Source organism: Haliaeetus albicilla, chromosome 9 (genome assembly GCF_947461875.1).
Source record: "Haliaeetus albicilla chromosome 9, bHalAlb1.1, whole genome shotgun sequence".
Lineage (NCBI taxonomy): Eukaryota > Metazoa > Chordata > Aves > Accipitriformes > Accipitridae > Haliaeetus > Haliaeetus albicilla.
The window spans coordinates 41539043-41555950 of NC_091491.1; the positions used below are offsets into that span (position 1 = coordinate 41539043).

The 16908-nt window shown below is 41.3% G+C and overlaps 2 protein-coding genes across 5 annotated transcripts in view; one reads left to right on the forward strand and one right to left on the reverse strand.

Annotated features, from left to right (window-relative positions):
* Positions 1–1681: 1681 nt before the first annotated feature.
* TRIM59 (tripartite motif containing 59) lies at positions 1682–10814 on the forward strand. Its single transcript, XM_069792829.1, has 2 exons — positions 1682–1801; positions 7482–10814. The coding sequence occupies exon 2, from the start codon at positions 7485–7487 to the stop codon at positions 8706–8708; it is 1224 nt and encodes a 407-aa protein (XP_069648930.1). The 5' UTR covers positions 1682–1801; positions 7482–7484; the 3' UTR covers positions 8709–10814.
* A 1304-nt stretch (positions 10815–12118) lies between these two features.
* SMC4 (structural maintenance of chromosomes 4) overlaps positions 12119–16908 on the reverse strand; it is a 39871-nt gene continuing 35081 nt past the window's right edge. For all 4 annotated transcript variants that reach the window (XM_069792834.1, XM_069792831.1, XM_069792833.1 and 1 more), the window contains exons 21-24: positions 15449–15631; positions 14364–14596; positions 13474–13657; positions 12119–12443 (exon numbers count right to left, since the gene is read on the reverse strand). In XM_069792834.1, coding sequence (XP_069648935.1) covers positions 12246–12443; positions 13474–13657; positions 14364–14596; positions 15449–15631 — 798 coding nt within the window. In that variant the 3' untranslated portion in view covers positions 12119–12245. The remainder of the gene's footprint in view (positions 12444–13473; positions 13658–14363; positions 14597–15448; positions 15632–16908) is intronic.

Below are 16908 nucleotides of genomic sequence, written 5' to 3' on the forward strand. Positions count from 1 at the left end.
ACAGCTGCCTCCAGGCTGCCCTGTTGCCATAAGGCAGTGCAGGCTCTTGGAGCTCTTTCCTGCTTCCATGGAGCTGTGCTGGAGTCAGGCAGGGAAGAGTGGGTCAGCTCCCGGCTCCCAACACCAGACTCCTTTCTCCGAAGCCCGTGGGCAGCCTTGCGGACCAGGCAGCCCTTCCTGGGTTAACGCATCCAGAAGTGTTGTGCTCAAAAAGGGAGAGAAGCAATTGGCCTGCTGCGGGAGGGGACTACTGCTGTGCCCTGAGACAAAAACAAAACTATATGTCCGGGAATCCTATAATCCCAGGCCCTGCATCAGGCCTGTTTAGAAACAAATGTTTTCCCAAGTACTAGAGCTACCAGTTATAGGTCAAATCCTTTGACATGCTTAATAAAAATCATCCAAATAGGTAAGTGTCACTAAAATATTTTGCTATGTGTCATGTTCCCCCCCCCCCCACCTGCCCCCATCACTGAGAGAAAAAAATCAGGTATGTTTTTAATCCCTTCTCCTCCCCTGCCCATTTTGGTAGCACAAATAAGAACAATCTTATCAACCTACCCTCCATGGGGACTATGTTGAAAGCCAGCATATGCAGAGCCATGATCATAAGGAACTCGTACTAGAAACTGTAATTAGACACAGGTAACGAAAGTAATCAACAGCCAACAGATTTTTCGTAACAAAAATCAGAAACAATGAGAGTTGAAAAATGTATGGTTTTTTAAAAAACTCGTTTGTTTTGAGCAAGTTGCACTTGTGGCAGTACAGATGCTGCAACTTAAGTGGAACTACAGTAATAGAAGGCACTATTTCAACTTTTTAAGTTTGAAAAGTTGAAAACCTTCCAACCTGATAGCATACAAAGTTAAAATTGTTAAATACTCAAAACTAAAGTGGTGTAACTGACATCAAAAGATACAAATGTAAGGCTAGTATTATCATAAGCTTCACATAAAAAAGACCAATTACAGTCTGATGTGGTATTGTAAACTCTGCGCCTGTCAGCTAAACTGTGATGGTTAATTTGTTAGAGCATGAGGTTTTCTTTATTATTTGAAACGTAATTTCAGATGTTTCCTGGGTATTTGTATAAGGTCCTCTAAATACCAGTTCTAAGACAGATGTTTAGGAAACTTGTGAATGATGTATTACAATTTACATTATGACACTAAATGAATTTCATTTCTCTTTCAGATTCACTGTAAATGTAACATCTGAGAATAACTTTACAGTTTTAGTTTAATGTAGTTCGATGAACTGTAAATAAATACAGAATAATCTGGAGGATGAGCAAAGTCTACACACCATCGGGTACTTCAACTGATAAAATCTTGAGGTTTACCAGTGTCACAGATGTCAGTAAAACGCTGTCAGTAACCGTAGTCCAAATCCATTCACGTTCTACCGCAGTCTTGGGTTTTGCTCAGCCAGCTTTATATTCTTCGTTATAATTGCCCCATTTTAACGTATGGCAGCAGCGGTTTTGCTGCACTTAAGATACCTGAGCTGTGTTCAGCAGCCAAAGTAGGTGAACGTGCTTAAATCGAACGTTACCGCTTACATGTATTTATTTTTCTGTCTGTGATCGGTAGTTGGCAGATCCCCCTGCAGCAGCTGTCAGAAGTTCTCACGTCTCTCTCCAGCTTCGGGGTGAATTTCTCCTCAGACGCCGAAGAAGAACCGGTTCGGACAAGACGGCGAGGAGAGAAGAAAACGCAGAGCCGCTCCGCACCGAGGCGTTTCCACTTCAGTTCCTCTCAGTGCCTCCCGTTTCCATCCCGACGATGCCGGCGACCCGGTGTGTGACCCGCGACCGGCCCCTTCCCACCCGTGTCCCTTTAATCCCCTCCTTCGGGACCCTCGCGGCGCCCCGCGCCCCGCCCCGGCCGTTAACGGTCGCCCGCCCGTTTACTTTCGAACGGCGCGGCCGTTGGGGTGGGGGCGGGGTGTGTGTGGCGTGTGTCCCCTTCCCGCGCATGCGCGGCCCGGCGGGGCGCTGTGGGGAGCGGCGGGGCGCGGGCCCGGCGGTTTGAAGGCGGCGGCGGCGGCCTCGCGGTGCGGAGCCCTGTGAGGGAAGGGAGGCGGAGGGTAGCGGTTCTCCGGCGGTGCCCCGGCGGCAGCGCGGCCGTGAGGAGCGGTGGGCGCCCAGGTAGGTTGCGGGGTTTAGGGCTCCGCGCCGGGAGGTTGTTCCTCTGAGGGCTTTGACCCTGGCGTCGGAGCTCGCAACGGCCTCTCCGGTGAGCGGCCTTCTGAGGTAAAACCGCCCTGCGAGCGGAGCCGGAGCCGTGTCCGGAAAGACAGCCTTCCCTTCCTTCTTCCAGTCAGCCTTGGCGGCTGGGTAGGGCTGGGGTTGGCGGCAGCCTGACCCGGGGGGACCCGCTGCCACCCCCCGGAGACATCGCTCCTCCTCGGGTGTCACGTACCTGACCGCTGCTTTCGTCCTCTTTAAGCGCGTCCCTGTCTTCGTAGCCTTAGCAAGTTTGTGGTGTTAGCGTTGATCCTTTTTTTTTTCTAGCTACTAAACACGGGTGCGGTTCCCGGCGTTATTAGTTGCCTGTGGGAGCTGGCAGAGGGTCCGCAGCAGGTAGGAGCTCTGCAGGTGACAGGTAAAGGTGTTACCTTCCCTCTCGCTCCGCAGCCGAATACCAAGAGGGGAATGACAGATGAGTGCTCAGGACCAGAAGCTTTGACAGAGTTCAAGAGATAAGGGGGGGAGAGCCAGTCTCAGCAGCAGAATACAAGTATGGAGAGGACAGAGTAGTATATTTGGGTTTTTCGAATGTGGGAACTTGCTTAAGCTCATAGTAGCAGACAAGGAGCCCATGGAGGGGATATACAGAAGGGAACTCTCACGTCAGCTTGATGGGGAAACTAGACAAACTTCTCAGCTGCATTCATCGCCTTTCAGGTCGTTAAAAAAAAAACAGTGTAAAAATCTGAGTCAGTGGTGTAGTAGCTGTGGTAGGAATAGGGACTAGGGGCAGAACATTCCTGGTTGAGAATTGCTGTGACTTGGGAGTGGAATATTTGTGGCACGGAGTGAAGCAGTACAGCTGAAACAGGCTGGAATGGAAAGGTTTACGGTCTAGCTCTTGCTTCTGATTTCTGCTGCCTGGCCTGTTGTTACAACCAGCAAGCCTGGTAGCTGTGTAGCAGGCTGCATTCCTTTTGATGCACCAACAAACACTGGAGCTGCACCTCAGTCTTCTGTTTTTTTTAAAAAAAGTTCTTTCCCACAAATGTGATTTACAAATGGAAAACGCTGTTAATCTCTTATTTTTGCACAACAAACTTGAGCTTCTATGCTACTGCTACAGGAGGACTTCATGGACCGCTATGGGATGGGGAGAAAGCATTTCAGATGTGGATTTAGTTTAAGTGCAGTACGGTATTGAAAGCCAAGTCGAGTGTTGTTGCAGTGTCCTTCAGGAGAGAGCAGATGTTGTTTTCATTCCTGATAGTGACGTGGAGGAGGAGCAGGGAGCCTGGCAGCACTGACTCCTAGGGAGGGTCTGCCTTAAGTGCCCCTTGTAACCCTTGGTGTAGGCTGTCGCGGCTGTTATCGAATGCCAAATTCACCTTTTTAAAATACTCCAGCGTAGAGTGGGGTGTATCGGCTTGTTACAGCTGGCTTTCGCTATAAAGCTGTTGGTTCCAGATATGTTTCTAAACGTCTTGCATAATTAGCCGGATGAGTAGTGTCCTGATCACTAGGTGAGGAATGCAGTGTTATCAAGGAATACGCTGAATTACTTTGATCTGCTTAACTGAAAGCTTTGGCAGATAAACTCTGATACAGGTATGCTGTATATTACATGTTTTCACCTCGTCTATAGTATCGCTAATTAGAAGAAGATAAAATTACAGCCACTTAGTAGGCCTTCTGTTACTGGCAGTGTTCTGAAACTCACCGTGTTACTGGCACGATTACACTTTTGAATATTTAAAATACCTTCTAGTTTGCAATTGCTTATACTGAGTGACTCTTCTGATAAATATGTATGTACACACACACAGATGTATTTGCTACCACAGTTGTTTGGAACAGTTAAAGAAAAATATCTGCTCTGTGCAGGAAAGCATTTACCAGCTTCCTGCTACTTTTTGTTTTTTCTCCTGGAAAACTTTTTTTTCTTTCTCTTTGCTTAACTGTGATGTTGGGTCTTCTGTTTCTTTTTTCATTGGTGTTCCCAGTCTCTCTGTTTCCGATAGCCATCTACTGATTCATTCCACTCTTGTTCACGTGTAGACTGTTTCCTCTGTGCTGCTGCCAGTGCAGGATGAAACTGAATTTCAGGATTTCTACCTTTTGCATCCCTGGTACAACTCTGGAGTAGTTGTCTAGAACAAATCGAAAGAACACAGGATGCCTATAGCAAACATCAACGTTAGCATTCCAAATACTGTTGTGAAATTGATGAATAGTAAATAGAAAATTAAGTGCCATTTCTTCCGGAGGTGTCTGGGGGGCTGGAGCAGGGTGCCCCACGCACCCTCTGCTGCTGCCTGGAGCTGAAAGCAAAAGCTCCTGCCCCAGCACTGCTGGCCTGGCTTTCCCAAGCTGCTCCCTAGCAGGCAATTGCTGTCACTCTTTAAATTTCTCAGTTGCCTGGGAAACAGAGCGTTATTTTTCTGTGGAAATGGGAATTTCAGTCCCTCTGGCTAGCAGCTTGCGAGGGTTATGAAACGGCCCTGAAGCCAGCGCAGGCCTCCAGGCTGGCTGGCTTGTCCCGGCTTTAAGCTGCGCAGGCCTGGGGCAAGGCGCCTCGGATTGCTGGGGGGGGCACTGCCTGCTTGGGGGGGTTACTCCTACAGAGTTTGAGGTGATTTGTAATAGAGCTAAGAAGAATTTTGTAAAGTTGCTCCTTTGTTTTTATGGTAGCAAGCAAGTACTTTTGTCGTTAAAGCAATTTTTTGAAGATTAATTTTATGTTGCCTTTTACGTAGCTCAGATAAGCTAGGTGTGTGTTCTTTATAAAGAAAATTTCCTTTCTGTAACAGTTCCTTTGAAGAGAACTACAGCCCTAGATTTCAGAAAAAACAGTGATCTGAACCAATTTTTTTTTTAACTAAATTAATCTGTATATATAAGAGAAAACAACGAATGAGAATACCTACTAAGGTTTCTTTCTCTTCTAACCACGAGCACAAACTTAACGGGTTTTTTTTCCTTTAAGTGGAAGTGACATTCCCAAGATTCATAATAACTTTATATATATAAAAAAGAAGAAAACCTTCAAATCTGTTTCCTGTGGGAATTAAATTTCAAAAAATAATTTATCTAGACAGTGGAGTAGATTTGTTGTTCAGCTTCTCGTCATTATTGACACATTTCTTTAGTTTCGGTGTCTGTAACATCACGTAAAAACGTGAAATTATTAACGTACAGACGTAAAGAACGTAGGGTTGCCACAGTGGCTGATCAGAAAAGCTGGAAAATAAAGGTCTGTGGCTCCCTGGTAAAGAGGGAAATATATCATGGTCTGTAGTAAGAGCAGTGCAGTACAGAAGTAGATTTAGTGTCAAAGTGTTGTGAATGTCTTTTGCTACATGTCTGTAGTACTCGATGTTAATTCTCTTTAACTAGGAGGATACACTAGTTAGTTATAAATGCTAACACACTTTACCATTCTTTTAAATAGTAGTTCTTAAGAATTATGTCTCTAATAGATTTTCTTCCAACTGTTGTCAAGGTCTCTTTAAAAACTGGAGTTCAAATAAGTAAACCAACATTTTGTATTAATCTGCTGAAAAAATGACCTGAAGTCTGTTGGATAGATTTTTTTTTTTAAACTGAATTAATCAAAATCTGTTTTCAATATAAAGTTGACTTAGTCGACTATGTACAAATACCTCCTTGAATTGAGCTGGATGGTTTGGGTAACAATGGCCATTAGATGATTTTTTATTATTATTATTCAGTCTGTTTTTACAAAGCAAAGGAGTGTGATCAGACTTGCAGAGTTGAACACTTTCACTTTTGGGGGTACCAGCCTACCTCAATAAAGTGAGATAAGCCCTGCTTATTTCTGTACAACCAGAATAGGTTTCCTTGTTCAGAGCTGATTTAACTCTGAAGGAACCGGGGTCTGAGTATTTAGCTTCTGACTTCCATCAGGTTAGCTCTGTGCCTTTTGCAGGAACAATGCTGCTTAATTTATTTATTTATTGTAAATTGTTTATTAGCTAGGGACGAATTTAATCCTTAGTGGTTTTCATGATTCCAAGTGCAATTTAAGGTTTTATTTTCAAAGAAGAGTATAATTAACAATTCAGTTCCTTTTAAGTAGATTCACTTAAAATCAATCAAACTTTGTTAATCTTGGTCTCAATGAGAAATGCTGATAGATGAGTGCAAAAATATGTTACTGCATTAAAAAGATTAAAAGAGCATGTCTGAATAAAATACGCCTCCTTAAATACATCTCACAGGTAGTTATCTTCCTGACTGAATCGAACAAAGGTTCAGTAGCACTTCAGGCAGCTGCCTTAGCCCAGCTGCATGTTAATTGTTTTCAAATTTAGAGTTAGACCCTAAATTGAGAGTCTTTGGTACTAAATGCTTGGACAGTTTCTTTTTGCGGTGTAGCAAAGTCTACAGAGTTGACTAGAACTGATGAAGGGGACAGGAAAATGTGGCACAAAGATAAGGAAAGTTCATACTAATTTCCCCCTTTTTTTTTTTAACAGAATGAAAAACGGAATTCGGATTTATTTTGAAAGCTGGCATTAGAGTTATTGTTATTTGTGACTTTACAGTGTGATTTCACTAAGCTAGCAAAGAAAAACAAGGCAACATTACAAAGGATGGAAAACGAAAGTTAGTTTTTTAGCTTTGTGCTTAAAGTAACCCAGGAATAACACCACCAGTCTAATTACTGATAGTGGTATTGTATTTAAGGTCCATTGAGTTAGACTCTCGTTTGTGCCAGAACCTAGAGATAGCTTTTAGTAAATTTGACTGCTTAATACTCTAATGACTATTTATATTACAAAAGGGACATTTGAAAAAACCTAGGGGAGAAAAAAAAGTTTTGTACTTACTGTTCTATTCTCATATTGAAAATGTTACTCATAGTGGGAGAAAATGTTCATAATTCTTAGGTCATTTAGAAACTTTATTTCTAACTTTTATCGCTCTCTTCTACTGTTTCCCACTGTAAAAAATACCTAGTAGCAGATTGCTGCTTTCCCTAGATTTTTAAGGCAGAAGCTGTGTATGGGTGAACACTATCTAGTCACTTAGATCATAAGTGCAGATCATAATTTGCTGAAATCTTTGAACTGTTGCTCACTTTCATTCTTCTCTTTGTCGTCGTGTCCGTCCCCCCCCGTCCCCCCCCTTTAGCAATAAACTGCCAATGTAGGTTAGGTTACCAGTCATTAAATATAATGTTGAGGTGCTTAGATTAATAAAATGATTTTAAATGAGTTGATGGTAAAAAGAGATTAAAACGTTTTTTGTTTTTCTTTTGTAGGAGATGCATCACTTTGAGGAAGAACTAACGTGTTCCATTTGCTATAGCATATTTGAAGATCCACGCGTTCTGCCCTGTTCCCATACGTTTTGTAGGAACTGTCTGGAAGGCGTTATTCAGCTGTCAAGCAACTTTTCCATTTGGAGACCCCTGAGAGTTCCTCTGAAGTGTCCTAACTGTAGGAGTATTGTTGAAATTCCTGCTGCTGGCACTGAATCGTTGCCTATCAACTTTGCATTGAAAGCTATTATTGAGAAATACCAACAGGAAGATCACTCCGATGTTGCAACCTGCAGTGAACACTATAGGCAACCGCTGAACGTTTACTGTCTTTTGGATAGAAAATTGGTGTGTGGCCATTGCCTTACAATAGGAAAACACAACGGTCATCCAATAGATGATCTTCATAGTGCCTACATAAAAGAAAAGCAGACTTCTGGAAAACTTCTTGAGCAGCTAACTGATAAACACTGGACTGATGTATGTTTGCTTATTGAAAAGCTGAAGGAACAGAAGTCCCATTGTGAAAGCATTGTTCAGGACGATAAAAAAGTAGTAGTGCAGTATTTTAAGAAACTTAGCGATACCTTGGAGCACAAAAAACAAGCTCTGCTGACTGCACTGGATGAAATTAACACACACATTTTGGAAGAATATGAGCCTCTCATTGAGAAGTTGAAAAAAATAAGGGAAGAACAGCTTGAATTAATGTCACTGAATACGTGTATTCAAAAAGAAGAGTCGCCGCTTATTTTTCTTGAGAAGGTGGATGATATGCATCAGCGTATAAAAGCTTTGAAACAGAAGCAACTACCAGATGTTAAACCTGTGGAGATTTATCCGCGCGTTGGGCACCTGTTGAAAGATGTGTGGTCTAAAACTGAAATTGGTCAGATCAACAAGATCCTCACTCCAAAAATAAAACTGATTCCAAAAAGGAAGTTACGCAGCAAAGGCAGTGGAAAGGAAGGAAGAGAATCTAAAGAACTCCTCCAGGCTGTAAATCCTTTAGCAGTCCTGCTTCTTTCTATAGTAATAGTGGTAACTGTGTTTTCATTTCACAAACCAGTGTTGTCAGTTGTAATCGAAGCTGCGCCTGCTTATATCTCGGAATTCTTGCTGCATATTTATCAAGATTTCTGCACCCATTTGCAGAATATAGTGAATGTGCTGTGCCATACATCTGATTTACTGATGGAGTTTTTAGGGAGAATTGTTTCTCTTTGATATTTTCAATGATTAGATTAAACGTTAGTGTAGGAATCCATGGGATTTTTTTTTTAATTTCTACTTAAAAGCTGGATTGTTAAAGCTCTACACTTTTCCTTTCTATTTCTATATCCTTTCTTTTTCTGTGTTGCATAGATTCCCTCTTAGCTAACTCTTAGTTAACTGAGATTTGCGACAAAAAAGGCTTCCTCTTCTGCTCACACAATATGGTAGGTTGGTAGGTGTTTGTTTAAACTGGCAGCTAGTCAGAAACAATGTCTGCCTAAGCAAGCTGTAATCAGCTTACTAATTGTCATCTGGAGTCCTGGTTGTAAAAACTCCTTAAGCATCTACTATTGGGGTTGGTTTTTTTAATAACATCATTTTAAGTCGGCTTGTTGTTTTTTTTTTAATAAAATCACTACAACATTACAGGTTAAAAAACACCTCGGGCTGCAAACTGGCTAGTCCTGGATGGGTCAGTCACTAGCTCTGGTGTGTATAAAGCTCCTATTTTGTGTTGTACTGACCTCTCTGAATGTGTTTTAACTGGTAACACCCATGGTCTTTAAAGCGTACATTTGTGGCCCTGGGTTTCATTTTGTTTGTTCCTGGTTACTAGTGGATAGCATGATATAATCTTTTTTTATTTTATTTTTTTTTAACTTGTTTATAATAAGTTTGTGTCTTTCAAATGGTTCTCTCCACTTTACAGGGCGGTATCGGTAGGAGTTGTGGTGAGGTACTGCACACAGGCTTTTAGTGCCAGTGGCACACTGACCAGGTGTTTGTTTAGTCTGGCAGGGAGCTCTCACTGCTTACTAAAATGACCCCTGAGTTTTTGCTGAATCATTTAACATGTAGTGAAAATAGATACATACTGTAGTAAGTAGCAAAACTCCCACTGAAGTCAGTGGTATAAGGATTTCAAATGTTGTCAAGAGCTCTTAAGACAACTTGACAACGCATGTAAATTTATATTCAACTTTTCAGCACAAAAACCAGAGATCTTTACCTTGACATTGAGGGAACACGATAGCATCTTATTCTGCAGTCAAATGATCACAAATGCTGTTCACTGCTTCTGATGAGATGCAACATCCCCTTTGAAAAGCCCTTTTTGGCCTTTGGTTATCAACAGACCAAGTGCAGTAAGTACTGGGACAGCCCTGGGGTGTTGCAGTTACAACAGCAGAGCGCAGATGTGCTTACAGTTCTCACTAAAAAATGAGTATTCGCCGAGTCTAATTGTATTTGACTTGATAAAAATAATAGGATATTCTAGCATAGCAGCATTCCTTGGCTGTTGTGTATTTTTAAATAGTAGATGTTGTTTAAATAGTGATGGGATTCTGAGGCTACCCTTTAACTACTTGGTATTTGAAACCCCCCTGCAACCCAAAACTTGCCCGCTGCTGCCTGCAGGTACTAGTGGGGTCCTGCAAAATACCGGTTGCTGCCAGAGGTCCAAGAGAGCCGAGAGCAAGGTCAGGCCTCGGATGTGATGCCAATACATTCCTTAAGCTGAAATAAGGATCCTCGTAACAATATTGATACCGTAATGTTGCCGTATTGATAAAACACTAAGTCTGGCCAAACAGCTACTGCACAGCTCCCTTCTCTGCAGCTTCGGTGGGTTTGATTGACTGAGGTAGGAGCCGGCAGCGCCTCAGAGGAGCGGGCCTTTGCCTGTGTGGTAGGAGCGGTTTCTGTAATTTGTACATAAGTTTTCTGTATCTTTTAGTTACAAAGGCACATCCCATTAATACCACCGATCAGGTTTTGAAATGGTGTTTAGGTGTATCTATCTGGGGACTGTGTAAATGCTGTTGTATTAATTTCCCAATAAAATGGGGAATTTTTGTCTTAAGCCCTGCTAGAAGGCTGTCACTTGGCATGCAAATCTCTCAAAACCTGGTGCTAAGTGTCTGTCTACTAGCTGTGGCTTTTTTGACTTACCTTCCTGTATTTTAAAAACTTAATTTATATGCAATTTTATTTTTCAAGACTACAGGGATTTATAAAATATGCCTTTACTGCTGATTGAACCATTTAGTACTTGTACTTATAATGCACTATATATTTTAATAAATTTGCATACAAATAAAATATATTCTTACAGTAGGATTGGCTAACACCTTGATTTCTTCACTGCACTGACCCTTCCCTCTGATTCTTAAGCAGTGCCAGCAGATGGGGCAGAACTGGTGAGCGGAGAGGGAGCGGTGAGTCTTGCTGAGGCAGGACAGTGGCGGCTGTTCAGCAGTGCTCTGTCTAGCTGCTGCATTTTCTTTCAACTGCCTGTTTTTGGTGGTTTGGTTTGGATTTTTTTTTTTTTTTTTGTAGCATGACCTATAGGAAGATTCTCTGACAGGGTATGTCATGAAGTGGGGTGGTGTGGGTGGTGTGGTCTTTCACGTTGCCTACCACAGGCCTGTTTTACTGATTTTTCTGATGGTGAGTAGTGCTGTTTGACTGTTGCTGAGCTGTGGTTTCTGAAAACTGCCCAAATGTAACACGAGGATCTCTTCCTGACAAGTAATAATTTAGGCAGTGCACATACATACCACTTTATTCCATGTACCTTAATTTTCACTTGTCAATATTTGATATAATCTTAATGTTTAACATTACAGTGAAAGCACCTCTCCCCACTTTATAGCAAATTATTACAGCACAGCCCCTGCCTGTGTTCCAGATCAGCTCCCCATTGATGATTGTGCCTTTTTAGGGTGCTTGGTATGAAAAGAGCAGAGGATGGAAATACAAACAAGCAGTAAGTGTATAACGAGCTGGCAGTCAAGGGCTGTTCTCTCAGCTTTTCTGCTGCTGGCTGCCTTATTGAACAGCAGCACAGCAGGGACGGAGCTTTTTTTCCTCCAGGAAGCACACCACCAAGAGACAGAGGCACTTCTAGTTCGGGGATCAGTACCAGTACAAGTGTGCCAGACAGCGGCCTGACTTCTGGAGTAAAACCACACAATTTCAAAAAATCAGGTTCAAAGCACAACGTGTACACTGAGGTGTTGACGAGATGCTGGTGGAAAGGGACAACTGTCTGGGAGAGCAAGGTAAGCAACAGGAGCAGGGTGGAGATTTACTGCACCTCACCTCTTCCATGGGAACAGCTTAGCCCTTTGTGCAATGACAGTAGAAGCGAGCAGATGGTAATTCCTGTGTTAATAAACCCTGAGTGTACAGCATGGCCACAGTCTGAGAGAGAGAGGGAGGAGTTGTCCCTACAGGAGGGGAGAGGAAAATAACTGAAAAGCAGCTTCCTAAGCTGTACCAATTCCTTACAAAATGGCTACAAGCATCCAGTTCCCTGACTGCAGCATTACATGTGGCATAAAGCCTACCCATGGAATGTTACAGTGCAGCTAGATAGATAATTTGAGTTCATATAATTAAGATCTATATAGACTGTGTAATTTAAAAAATGGAATTTATTGAGGGTGGTTTTATTAACAAGCTCAAAGCAACACAAAACTGAAAGAACAAAATCTCAAATACCAAAAGTGGATTAGATAAAAGAGCAGCAATGAGGGGAGAAGTTTATTCCACTCTGTTTTGAGCTATACTACACCGTTGAGTGCCAAGTTCAGCCAGTCCTTTGGAAGCAATAACTTTGGGGTTTGTTGCCACACTTTTTGTGGTATTGTGAGTCTTATAAATTCCAATTAATCTGTCTGCAATCTCAAACATGTTGTTTCGCAGGGAGATGATGATAAACTGTGCATTTTTTGTTTGCTCCTGAAAGAGAAGTTATTTGTGTTAGCCCACAGTATTTCAAAAAGCTCTGTTCTTGTATGATCTCTGTGCTCAGGTTTTAGGAACTAAGGAATACATCACTAGAAGTAGTTCTATCATTCAACAAAACCTTGGCTAGTGGCACATAGCGCTGCCATTTACTTCAGCACCAGTTTCCTCCTTTTATCTTTTACATGACCTATTCAACTGAACTTGATTAAACATAAACATATATAATTTTTTTCCAGAGTTGCAATTCACCACAGTTTTAACGTGTTATCTTCAAAATGGCTCCCTAATTTTAAGTAGCTAATCATAATCTTTGGCACTTCTAGGGTGTTCCCAAAACTGGTGGTTATACTTTGGATAATTTTGAAAATTCTAAGTTTAAATTAGCCACCAGTACTGTAGCAATGTAACTGTTTGCTTGACTTAAATATGGTGATGACAGAATTTTTAAAGGCATGAAAGAAAAACCCCACTAAAATAAAGAGACAGACTAAAGAAACCTATGGGAAAGAGCTCATGTTAATGAGATGGAAGTATAAAACCCAGGAACCTTGGCTGCTCCTGAGAATGAAATCATGAGCTTGGATACATGAACACATGAGTAAAAGCTAAATAAGTTACTGTATTCTCAGCAGATTATAGCTGATTATTTTGGGGAAAGTATCTATATTTTAAAGAGGAAGCAGTAGCAGCAAGGATATGTGGAAATGTGGCACCTTTGGCAAACTCTAGTGCTCTTTAGACAGCTTTTGAAACAGGATTTGCAGAGATAAAAAACCTTGTAAATCCTCTATTAGTTGCCTCATTTCAGGAAAGCATCAAACTTAGCAGCTTAGAAAAAAATATGCAGAAAGCAACATTCTAAGCACCTTTCTGGAAATCTGCTTAGTACATAGTTTCCACTTAATACTCTTATCACTCCAGATTTTAAAATCTGGCCATAATTGTGTTACCACTTTGTCTTTTCTGGCAGAGAAGAAAATATCTTAGAACTGTCCTACAGGAGTTACCATTAAATACTTACATATATATAAAATGCTACAATAGATACATTTTTGAAGTCAAGTGCTGCATCAATCTCATCCATAAAATAAAGTGGCGTTGGCTTGTAATGATGAAGAGCAAAAACTAGAGCCAGTGAACTCAGAGTCTTCTCTCCTCCTGATAAGTTAAATATCTTCTTCCAACTCTTCTTTGGAGGCCGAACACTGAGAACAAATTACAGAGTTTGTAACTTCTGTTCATGATGAAAATAAGTGTGTCATGGTAAAAAGCAAGTTACAAGGCAGGAGGGAGTTCTTGGAAGACACAGACACATAAAGAAGCTCGACTAAAACCATGGATGAGCTGCTTGATATTCTTGGTCCTCCACAACTGAGAGGCAGCAAACAGGATTATTTCTCTTCAGCGTGGAGGAACACCCTGGGTACATGCACAGCTACGTCACCAGCTGATGTCTGCCTGAAAAGCTCCTGTAACGCTTGGCTGTTCTCTGTAGGAACTATAACACTTAAGAACTGCTATTTAATTATCTTTCCAAAAGTGCTATTCTACTCTTAAGAATATACTCTTAGGAGCATTTATGACAGAACAATCTCCAGTTACCAATGTGATTGACGCGATTCCCCAGGCAGAATGAAATGATTTGGGAATTAAGAAACCCTGAGAAATTACTTCAAAGTCAAAGCTTTCTAACTGCTGTTAGTTACTTATTTCTCCAGGAGAAATGAATCTCTTCATTACCCAATGCTAAAAAGTTGTGGCTTCTGTCAGTATCTTGCCAATAGTTGCCAAGGAGGAGGACTCTCTGTCTGGGTTAGCTGCTGATCCATTAAAATTTACTTAAAAAGCAGGCTGAAAAAAGGAACACAACAGTTAAGCATTACAGCAATAATACAAAGTATTTTGACAAACCTAAACATGATTCCTTCAGAGAAGGGATCCAGGCTGTCCACAAGTTCTAATTCAGCATCTCCTCCCAAAGTAAGCATCTGGTAGTTCTCCTTCAATTTGTTTGTTATTACATTAAATCCTGCCATAAATTCATTTAGCCTTTGTTTCCTAAGATCTTCAAAAGCTTGTCTGAATTTGTCTCTCTCAGCGGTAATGTCATCCAATTCAGCCACACGTTTCAAGTATAGCTCTTCCTGTAGAAAAAAAAAAGCCACAAAACTACAGTTAAAGAAGCTGTCTCCTTAATTTAGATTTTAAACCCTTTTTCCTACCACTTGAAAACTCATTTTTCCCAGAATGGCTAACAGCCTTGAAACAAAAGAACAAAACTAAACCATCTCTTTTTTCTTATCTCTATACTCCATGCTGCTGATCTCTCTATACTGGAAAACCCATGTTAAAATGAAGAAAAATTTATTGAATAGGCCAATATTACTGAAATGAGTATTCTGAGGAGAAAAAAAATCCAAGTAGTGTTGTATATCTGTGTAGACTGTCAAGACTAGTTGACTGTAAATAAACAAACTTTCACAGGAGAAAGTTGTCTTCACCTGCCATCTATGGTGTCAAATATAAAAAGGCAGATGTAAGCTCCTAGATACAACTTTCACACTTGGCTAAGTACAAGCTAACAACTCTTCGGGATGCTAGCAACAGCACAGCCTGCAGAGGAGAAAGAGAAGATTCAAGGGTTCCATTTCAGTTTCCAACAGAAGGGAACTGAAGAAGAACAGGACCACCTTTTCCTGGTATGCCTATAGATGAGATATTTTCTTGTGTCACCTAGATAAAGAGTGCATTTTTGCAGGCATTTCAAGTGCAGGATCCATTTGAGCAGTAACCTGAAGAAAAATGCGCAACTGGAAGGTTACCGCCATACTTCAGAAGCGCTGACATCAATTCTGTACAGATTCAAGTATAGGAAAACAATAAAGCTGTATACACAGCACTTACCGAGATGAGGGGTGTACCGTACTATTGCACTGACAGGCAATACAGTATCAAAAAGATGAATCCTACTACTACACAACAGTAATTAAGCTTACCTTCTTCTTATATTCTGCAATAGCACCAAGGTTGGGTTTCATTTCATGACACTGGGCTTCCAGGAGAGCTATTTGATTAGTGATTACATCTGGATCCTTGATAGCCTCAAGCTCTTCTTGACTTAGTACTGGAAATTCTTCAGGTGGTTTATCTTCTATGGGGCGCAGTGATAATTTTGATATCTAAAATTCAAAACCAGTTACTAGAAATCTTTAAAGATCACATTAGTTATCACATGAACACGTTTCTAAAATAAACATTTGCTGTATTAGTATATAGTGAAGCTTCCAATCTCAAAACATTTGAAGATTCTTCACATAACTCCCTTTAAAAGTTAAGATGTGAAAATGGAAAGTATCCTTTTATCCTGTTATTCTGTCCCTGAAAATGATATACATCATTCTTACAAAGGAGCTCTTTCTCTGTAATAGCAACAGTAGCAGATAACGAGGAAATCGCCTCTACTGATGCCATAGAACTTAAACAACTACTTTGTGTGTTCAGGACTGAGACGTTTGTCAGCAGCTTTGCTTGCTGGGTAGCTGCCCCCGTTATCCTTGTGTTAACAAGGGTATAAAGGGCACCCTGTCCTGCAAGACATCTGCTGGTCTAGATCCCTACCTCAATTAAGGATTTAGATATGAAATGGAAAGGACATACAATAAAATGGTAATGTAAGTTTATGAACTCCAGGTACCTAACTGGCCTTTTCTCTGAGCATGCCTCCCTGGGCACACACCTGATTTTTGCTGTTTCCATAAATCAGGAAAACCAAACCAAGACCAACCCCCAGCACTGCCTCTTGTTGACTCTGCACTCAACTAACCTACGGGCCAGAACAAGTCAGGATTCTGTGTGGAATTGGTTCCAGAAGAATTAAAAGCCCTTCCTGGAAGCTGATCCGAGACGCTTTTGAAACGAACACACCAAATGTCAGACAATGCTTAGCACTAGCTTGTTCAACAGAACTAGAGCAGTTAGAAGGGACATGACGGCAAGAAATAAGGTCTGTGTAAAGCTGTCTGTGTGTTTGTGCCAGCAGCCCTGCTCAGATACAACTCCCAGACTGAGAAGCTAGGTGTTGCAGCACCTAGAGTTAGCAACTCCTTGCTCCCCCTGGCTCCAATTTATTCGATGAGCTGGTTCAAGCAGCAGTCTCCAAGAAGCAATTTCTTCCTGGCCCCATGGTCTTCCTATTGGCCCAATTATCTCTAACTGGGGAAAGGCAATTTGATGTACCAAATGTACTACAACTTTTGGGTGAAATGCTTTCAAGGGAAAGGTCTTGCCATTTTATAAAGAACAGCTTAGTGGACACAGCAAAACAGTTAAACATAACTTGTGTTTTAGTTATCAATGTCTTACTCCTCCTTCTTCTCTTACCCATGAGGGTGTCTACCCTTTTATAACATTTTTTTTTTAGTATGTACAGAGAGCATACCCAGGCACAAAAAGTCTC

What these genes read in the sequence shown, in the direction of transcription:
- TRIM59 (XM_069792829.1), top strand. Translation starts at nt 7,485, where the DNA reads ATGCATCACTTTGAGGAAGAACTAACGTGTTCCATTTGCTATAGCATA.